General features: G+C 39.5%; 2 protein-coding genes across 2 annotated transcripts; one reads left to right on the top strand and one right to left on the bottom strand.

Annotated features, from left to right (window-relative positions):
- The first annotated feature begins 1,937 nt into the window (after positions 1–1,937).
- LOC140010311 (rRNA biogenesis protein RRP5-like) lies at positions 1,938–6,969 on the top strand. The gene is made up of 7 exons (XM_072056870.1): positions 1,938–2,331; positions 2,476–2,652; positions 5,141–5,237; positions 5,314–5,469; positions 5,564–5,794; positions 5,940–6,023; positions 6,142–6,969. Exons 1-7 carry the CDS (start codon positions 1,994–1,996, stop codon positions 6,247–6,249), a joined length of 1,191 nt encoding a protein of 396 aa, XP_071912971.1. The 5' UTR covers positions 1,938–1,993; the 3' UTR covers positions 6,250–6,969.
- LOC113697589 (strigolactone esterase D14-like) lies at positions 6,963–8,277 on the bottom strand. Its single transcript, XM_027217268.2, has 2 exons — positions 7,722–8,277; positions 6,963–7,544 (listed from the first exon to the last, which is right to left on the bottom strand). Exons 1-2 carry the CDS (start codon positions 8,111–8,113, stop codon positions 7,112–7,114), a joined length of 825 nt encoding a protein of 274 aa, XP_027073069.1. The 5' UTR covers positions 8,114–8,277; the 3' UTR covers positions 6,963–7,111.
- Between the last annotated feature and the right edge of the window lie 610 nt (positions 8,278–8,887).

Genomic DNA, 8,887 nt, shown 5'->3' with positions numbered 1-8,887 from the left:
CTCGAGCAAATTCGAGCTCGAGGCGATTTCGAGCTACTTGCTACAGTAAAACGAGTCGAGTTCGAGTAATTAATGGCAAGAAATTTTAACTCGTCGAGTAGCTCGAGCTTGGTGGCCTATTTGTATATTTTATATATCAATTTACTCTTTTAGGTTTGTTAGTTAGAATATTTACGGGCTTAACCAGTTATGTTGTAATAATAATGAAGGGTGAATAAGTAATTTTGGCTCGTAAACTAAAAACGATGAAATGCATTGCAAACTCTGTCCTTCATTCGCCTTCTTCGTTCCTCTTCAGTCTTCAGAGTTCAGCTTACCTCTCAAATCCCAATCTCAGTCTTTGGCTCATCTTCTCAAATCTCAATTGTCACAACTCAAAAAAATTGGGGGGCTGCTGCTGCTGCAATACTTGTAATGGTTTCTGAGCTCTTGAGTCTTGACTTAGAGGAAGCTCTTGAGTCTTGCGCGCTGCTAGCGCACGCCGTGGAGGAGAGGGCGTCGCGCGCTGGCGGATGACTGCGCACCGTGCGCAGCTGCTGCTGGACTGCTGCGGCTGAGTTGCTGCTCGATCTGCCTGGAGGTGAACTGGAGCGCAAGGGGCAGGCTGCTCGCAAGGGGGCGACTACGGTTGAGTCGCGCAGGGGTTGCGTGAGAAGGAGCTGCTGGTGGCGAGGCGCGGCTGGGCAACAGGCGCGATGGGCGGCAGTGTGGCGTGCGGCGATCTGGCGAGGTGCAAAGTGGCGGCGGTGAACAAGGAGAAAAGAAGGAAGAAGAAGGAGAAAAAGAAAGAAAAGGAAGAAGAAAGAAAAGAAAGAAGAAGAAAAAGAGAGAAAGAGAGGAAGTAGGGCTGATGTTGTTGTTGTTGCTGTTGTTGCTTCGATCGGATGCATGTCAAGTTCGAGTACTCGACTCGAGCTCGAGCTCGATATGCATTCAAGCTCGATCGAGTCGAGTACGATCTTACTCGTGCTTGTCTCGAGTCAATCTCGATCTTCATTACTCGAGCTCGATTCCTGGTGGATGTTGTCGAGTTCGAGCTCGAGTAGGCTACTACTCGAGCCTACTTGAGCTCGACTCGACTCGATTTCACTCCTAGTCTATAAACAGGTCAGGACCGTCCCTGCCCGGTATCCTAAGATTTTGAATGTGAATATGAATCAATCTACCCATTGACGTGCAGAGTATGGTACAGAATTAGGTAAGTATACGATATTTTCATTTCACCAAAGAAAAGAAGAAAACCCACTGACACTTTTTTTCTCCATCAATAACTCCTCAAGGGGACACCTGCCTATGCTTTTGGTTTTGGACCCAATTCAACGTACCTCTCCCTAAGCTCATTCACATCCAACCATCCATCCAAACCCAATCTAACGAATTGTATTCGTCCACGCTCCTTTCCCGCTAGCCTTTGATTAGTTCTACACTTTATGGCTCCTAAAACTTCCACGCTCATCACTCCAAAGCCATCAGATTCTAGCTCATCCAACGGTCGAAACCTTACCACCTCCCCCAACTCTTTCTCGCTCTCTTTCTCTGCATCCCTCCCTCCCCTAAAACAAGATCAATGGACATGCAGAAACACATTTTTAGTTTTGAGGGTGTCTTCTTTTAGAATGGTAAAGAGGACATCTTTTATGATGGTAAAGAGGACAGTTAAAAAAAATACAAATCTGAAATCTGCTTGTCAATGGTCAGCCATTATCATAGTTTCTATAATTTAACTTTTACAAACGTCAAACTATCAAAATGATGGGTTTGCAGATATTGAAATCTGGCTAGCTAGCCAAAATGGTGTACTTATTCCAAGCATTATATTTTCCATTCATTGCCTATCGGGAGATGCATAGTAGTCCTTGTATGCAACATGTGGGTGGCTTGGGTAGAAGATCATGTTCATCAAGGAATGTGCACGCAATACAAGCTGCGACGTTGATGCTATGTTTTCCAACTTTTTCAGGTCGATAAGGAAAGACACCGCATTGCTCTTGGAATGAAAAATTCATATTTCACTGGTGATACAAATGATCAAAAACTTTCAGAACATGGGACTAATTCTGCTATTGAGGAAAATCATGTTTTTGAAGGCACTGGGGCAATAAGTTTTCCAGGGATTGATGATTTTGATATCAAGTCCGACAATGAAAAGCTTTCGGTTCTTGGTAAACTGGAATCGAGGGCTTCAATACGACCTCTTGATGTTCCATTGGATGAAATTGAAAACTCAGATGTGGATAATGTAGTTAATCAAGATCATGAGAATCCCAATGCTGCAGATATTATGGATGAAAAAAGCAAGAAACGTGAAAAGAAGAAAGCAAAGGTGGAGAGGTAAGGTGTCACCCAGCAGTCTATATTTTCAAAATGCATTCCTGTTTTGAGTTGTTTGATGAGTAACACCAGCTGGTAGTTGTTAGTTTTGCTTTCATAGTGCCCTGTTGTTAGAGTTTTCTTTTGGTAAATCTGTCTATTCAGGGAACAAGAAATTCAAGCTGCTGAGGAGAGACTTCTAGAAAAAGGTATTCCAAGAAATGCTGATGAATTTGAGAAGCTTATTAGGACCTCCCCAAATAGCAGCTTTGTATGGATAAAGTACATGGCATTCATGCTCTCTTTGGCAGATGTTGAAAAGGCACGTTCCATTGCTGAGAGGTGAGAAGGATTAACCCAATCATCTTGCTTTACTTCTATGCTTTTCTTCGAACCTCTGTGTATTTAGATGGTCAATTTACTTCCAAATGTAGTTAGATGGTTAGACTTACATTTGATTTTAAAATTGTATGCTATGGATCCTCTGACAACTAAATGAAATTCAGTGTACAAGAAATATGGATAGAGAAAAACTTGGAAAAATACTATTTTTGATGTTGAGCTCCTGAAATAAATTATTTACATGGATTTTCTTGTGTTTTTTTTTTTGGCTTTTTTCTGTACTTGGTAATCAAAACCTGTCATCTTAATAAGTACGTTAAGGATGCTTTTATTGGCTCAAAATCCTAGAAAAATGGTCGATATGATTATGGCATTCGGCTCAAAATCCTTCGACTTAACAGCAGATGTGGGATGTGTACCCATGGGAAGAGACTTGAAATGAAATTCTTTCAGAATTTTGGATGCGGTATTAGATTTTATGATGTTACTGGGAACTTGACTTGTTATTAATTTGAATCTACTCAAGAGCTGTTGTTGCTATACATGGGACTTGTAGTAATTAAAGTTTTCCTGTAACTGTGTGAGAAATTAGGTTTCCAATATTTCTCCAATCTGCACCAAATTTGTAAATATTCTGTAAGAACTAGAAACACATGGAGGCAATATGCGTTGTCAATCTTGCAGCAATTTAGAATGAGAAGTATAGCTTGCTTAAAAAGTGACAAGAAAAATGGCAAAATATGAAAACTACAGCTCTCTGAAAACTTCAGTCTTGTTTGTGTGCTGTATTTGCATAGAAAATTTTGATACAATTTGTCCGTAAAGTCAATGAAACTTTTTCCATGATTTGCATGTTTTACGATTGGCATTTATTAACTGGTTCGTGACATATCGTCACTAATTTAGAACTGTGTAAATTTGCTTAGGTTTACTCTGTAGTTGCGAAAACGTATATGATTTATCCTTGTCCAAACAAAAGTCTGGAGGTGTGGCTGAATAAATAACAAAATTTGATGCCAGCACTACAGTTTACCTTTTTTGGTTCCACTCAGGCAGAACGTTGAAACTTGTTAGTTTTCTTTTTGACATAATTGAATCATTAAATAAAATGAAGGGCTTAACAATTAAAGGGTGAAGGTTTCTAATTTTCATTTGTTCAATATCACATCTGGAGACATGGCAGAATAAACTGGCTCTAAAAGAAAGATTACAGCGTAGGTTTATCGTCTCTGTTATGACAGGACATTTACATGTTTAATCCTCTTTTTTTTTTGCACTCTATATTAAGATGTAATAAATCACTTTATTACCATTAAAATCGATATCCGCCTAGTGCTTTGAACTATTTGTCGCATATGAAATATATAAAGAGCACTTTTCTCTGTGGTCGGTTGACAGACTTCTTTTGGAAGTTTTTAGAAGGGGAGGGATGGGAATGAAGAGGGAGGGTTGGAGAGGGAAGTGGACATGGTGAAAATAGAATTCTCTAAGATGAGGAACAAAGTCCCTAACCTGCATCCGCCTTTCAATTTTGACAGATGTGTGTTACGGATATTTTCAGCCTATCACGCGCATATCCAAGAGTCGAGTATCTGACTTGGGTACTTGGATATTCTAGAAAAGAGCATGTAAGAGAGAGATACAGTTTGATACAACTAAACCTCTGCGTGCTAAATTCAGATGCTGCTAAACTCGTTGAAACTACACAGCTTGTGGAACTAAATGATGGGGTAATTTGGTTCAGGGGAGACAGAGTTTAGGTTGTGATGCTATGAAGATATGATATGTGATACAGGAAATGTTTTTAGGAAGTTTGCATGAACTTCCCATTGACGATATGTAGTTGTTCTAACCACTGGGGTTGGCCCAGTGGCCAAGGAAGGACACTTAGAGTTCTCTCCACTGCCTGGTTCAGAATTTGAATCTTCGGCCTGGCAGTTGGAAATGGGATGTGGGAAGGGGGAGAGGTTAAAAAAAAAAAGGCTGTTTAAAAGACTATGTAGTTGTTCTGGTAAATTTAGCTTTGAAGCAGGTGCAAAAGAAATCAGAATCAAATATATTGTGTGGACTACGAGTCTGTACTCAATGACACAAACTCTTAAGGTTTTGAGGTATTTGCTGGTAATATTTGTTGCATTTTCTTTTGCATCCCTTAATCAGAATGGGCTCTTACAGATAATTGATTGCACCTGTTTAAGGCCTGTTGTTCCTTTCTTTTTACTATGACCACTACTTTCTGGTTCTCCAATTTGTATACTCTTTTAGCTCATGCTGTGGCTTCTTTATTCTCTCAATTATTCCATCCAGAAGTTTAGAATGCCTAATTTTTCTGTAAATTTAAGTTAGACCATCAATTTCTTGTTCTTCAATTTGCCGTGTTCTTTTGGTCAGGCTTTAGTTTATTCTCTCATATGTGATATCATGAAGTTTATGATCCAGAAGCCCGTGATAATAACTTTGTAATCTATTTCTTCTTTTTTTTCTCCAGGGCTTTGAGAACTATAAACATCCGAGAGGAGTCTGAGAAGCTGAACATCTGGGTTGCATACTTCAACTTAGAAAATGAATATGGAAATCCTCCTGAGGTACTCCAAGTAAAATTGCCATACATTTTGGTGATAAGCCATGCCAAAGGATTCTGATTTAAAGTTCTTTTCCCAGGAAGCTGTTAAGAAACTATTTTATAGAGCATTACAGTACTGCGATCCCAAAAAGCTGTACCTGGCCCTTCTGGGAATGTATGAAAGGACCGAGCAACATAAGTTGGCTGATGACCTTCTCGGCAAAATGATCAAGAAATTCAAGAGTTCATGCAAAGTATTGAGATAAAGGACTTTAACTGATTAGCTTCCAGATTCCCTATTTGTGTAATATTCCAAGTTATGTTACGAAAGTTTCAACTCTTGTTCAGGTTTGGCTAAGACGGGTTCAAAGACTCTTGCAGCAAAACCATGATGGAATACAGTCAAATATAAATCGGGCTCTTTTATGTCTACCTCGCCATAAGCATATCAAATTTATTTCACAGACTGCGATTCTTGAGTTCAAATGTGGGGTACCTGACAGGGGGCGATCATTGTTTGAGGGAATGCTGCGCGAGTATCCTAAAAGGATGGACTTGTGGAGCATTTATCTTGACCAGGTAACAACCTGCATCCCTCCCCCCCTCCTCCCATAGAGATAGATAGATAGATAGAGAGGGAGAAAGCAGCGCATCCTTTTTTTTTTTTTTGGTTGAAATATTTTTTTCACTCTAGTTACCTTAAACATTTTGTCTATCTGAACAGGAGATTCGACTAGGTGATGTAGATGTGATCCGTTCGTTGTTTGAGAGGGCAATAAGTTTGAGCCTTCCCCCTAAGAAAATGAAGGTATGTATTACAATATAGTTGTATATGGATAAGTTGATCTGGTTCTTGTCTCTAAAGATTTCCTCCTTCAAACTCTGCATTGATTTTATCTCTGGTTGCCTTGCTATCCTCTTGGTAGTTCTTATTCACGAAGTATCTGGAGTATGAAAAATCTCTTGGTGACGAAGAAAGAGCAAGTACTGTGAGAGAAAAAGCAAGAGAGTATGTTGAGAGCAACGTCAAATGAAAATTAATTTCATCCTCAGTTTGGTGGTATGGGATATCGATATGGTGGGAAGCATACCTGAAGATTGTGCTGGCTGTTTGTAAAGAGATCAATTTAAACCTTTGTATTTGGAGATAGCATACCACTGAATCTACAGGAATATTATCTTTCTAGGGCTTGGGGATGGGTCAATTGGCAAATATTTGGCTTGCAAATAGCTGCTTATATACTCCAAGGGCACGGATCTGGCCATCCATGAAGAATTGAAAGAGGATGCGGCGTAAGGATTATGTTGCTTACAGGGGTTGTGAAAATCTTTGCGTACACTTTCAAATGGGGACAGATGAGACTTTTTCTAAATGCCATATGGCATAGAATATGAACGATGAAGATTGGATACCTGAGATATTTCAGCGTACCGTCATCCTGGCGATGATGATCACTGTAATAGTTGAACCTTAGTCTATGCTGTAAGAGTAAATTATGTCTACCAAAAGCGGCTGAAAATTTTTTTTTGAGTGGCGAGAATTAATTAGCAATTCTTTTCTGCGGGTCAGTCTATTCATATTATGATTTAGCAAAAACCCCAGTTTTAAGGGTTTAAACGGTACACTACTAGGAATTTTACAGATGATGAGGGTAGAGCGTCTGTTCTTATTCTTAACCTCTTCCATGTTGCTTAGACTGTATTCCTTGGAGCTTGAGTTCATAAAATAGCAGCAGTTGCTAGCATATTGAAAAGACTAGAGGTGCATTTTTATTAACAGTGAGAACTTGAAAAAAGTTGTATTGATCTTGTCTGACTTCTCCTTAAGTGAAGCTAATAACACCTGTGGATGATACACATTTGCATCTGGTGCAAATTGTTGCAACTCTGCTTCGTTTAATTGGAGTTCAAAAGGAGAAGATTCTTTATAACACGTAAAAGCAGAGCATAAGCTGTGAGCTGAGGAAAATGTCCACTGATTCCAAGGGTTATGAGCTGAGCGTGCAGTTTCTTCTTCATGTAACGCGGAACTGACAGCGGGACAAAGATATCCTTCTCAGGCTGAATGATGGTGCTGCGCATGCGTACATGTTGCAGAAAACGTCTATTGTCGCCCAGAAACACAGTTTTTGCAACATCAAGTGCAATTTCTGGTTTCATCCTTGCTAGGCTGCCTTCAAACTTAGCTATAGCTTCACTATTGTTCACGCCAATGGCACTAGGGGCCAGATCATGAGCCCAGGCTGAAAAATTGCGTTGCAAATTTGTTAGAATGGCGTTTAGGTCTTGTTCACTGAAACCACCTTTGTAGTTCTGTGCATCGAGATACCTGGAATCATGATAGGATCAGAATGTCAAGGAAGGAAGGTTGTGATCAAGAATGGTCTATTAGATCATTCATCATATGCTGCAAGTTGCACTTTAGTCATTCTTGATAGTTAAAAATACGAACCCAAAGAAAGAAAAGAAAAAATGGGTAGACAACAAACATTATTTGTGCGTGTACCTGGGTGATCCATTGAGCAGAATGAGGTGTTGAAAGAGTTGAGGCCTCTTTGTGGCCGCTATGCAACCAATCATAGCAGACATGGAGTGCCCAATAAAGACAGTTTCCTTGACATGGAGCTGATCAAGAATGCAAATCAAATCTTCGGCATAGGCACTGAAGTTGTGGGAGTACCTCTTGGGGTCATAGAGTTTGGGACTGACGTTTGGTGAGAACACCAAATCATAGACAACCACTTTAAAATAGCATGCTAGGACTGGTATGATGAACTGCCAAACTGTCTGATCTACACCAAAACCGTGCGAGAGAACTAAAGTGTTTGTGGCATTTCCATAAACCCTAGTGTTTAGAGCTTCCAGAATGCCACTTCCACACTTGCTAAGTTCATCCATGTTTTCCTTGCCAACCAGCCTGTGTTTGCTTTTCGGATTTCAGAAGAATAAAAGGGCATGTAGAGATTGACAAGTTATTTATTTATGCACTGATGGAGCTGCTCCGCTTGATTTGTAGACTTTTATAAGAAGGTTTTGCGCGTTTGTGTGAGTATTTTATCAGTACACAACTTCTATAAATATATATATATATATATATATATGTATGTATATGTATATTTGAATATGATCCTATCTCCTTGCAAGTTTCCCCCCACCTTCCTGGCCATATCATTTGCAATGTTTTTAGGCGTGATTAGACAAAATTTTAGAAGCATGTTGAGTACGTAATGTATCTCAATAACATGCATGCTTCTTCAATACCATTACCGGACATCAAGTTTCATAAACGTAGTGAAATTTGTTTCTAGAGATTAAGTTGGAAAGTTGAAGCTATTTATTTATCTCCATTTTGCACCCCATTTCCAGTATATGTATGCGGCTTTTACGAGAACTCTTTCAGACTACAGCTATGTTAGGGAGGTTGGTTACTACAAGTTTACATGTATAACATTCTTTTCTTTTAATCTGGGTATAAAAGTATCATGTTCAATTGTCTGTTAAATTCTATCCTATGCATGGTTCGCAGCGGCAGGTGGTGGTTGCGTCGCATTAGAAAATATCAAAAAAGACAAAATTTGAAAAAACATCCGAGTTAAATCCGAGTTGATTCGGATATATCAGCCAATACCATGCACCATGGATTTGAACCGCCAATATCGACCGAGTCAGAGC

Source organism: Coffea arabica, chromosome 7c (assembly GCF_036785885.1).
Source record: "Coffea arabica cultivar ET-39 chromosome 7c, Coffea Arabica ET-39 HiFi, whole genome shotgun sequence".
In the NCBI taxonomy this organism is placed as follows: domain Eukaryota; kingdom Viridiplantae; phylum Streptophyta; class Magnoliopsida; order Gentianales; family Rubiaceae; genus Coffea; species Coffea arabica.
This window is presented reverse-complemented; position numbering and strand designations above follow the sequence as displayed.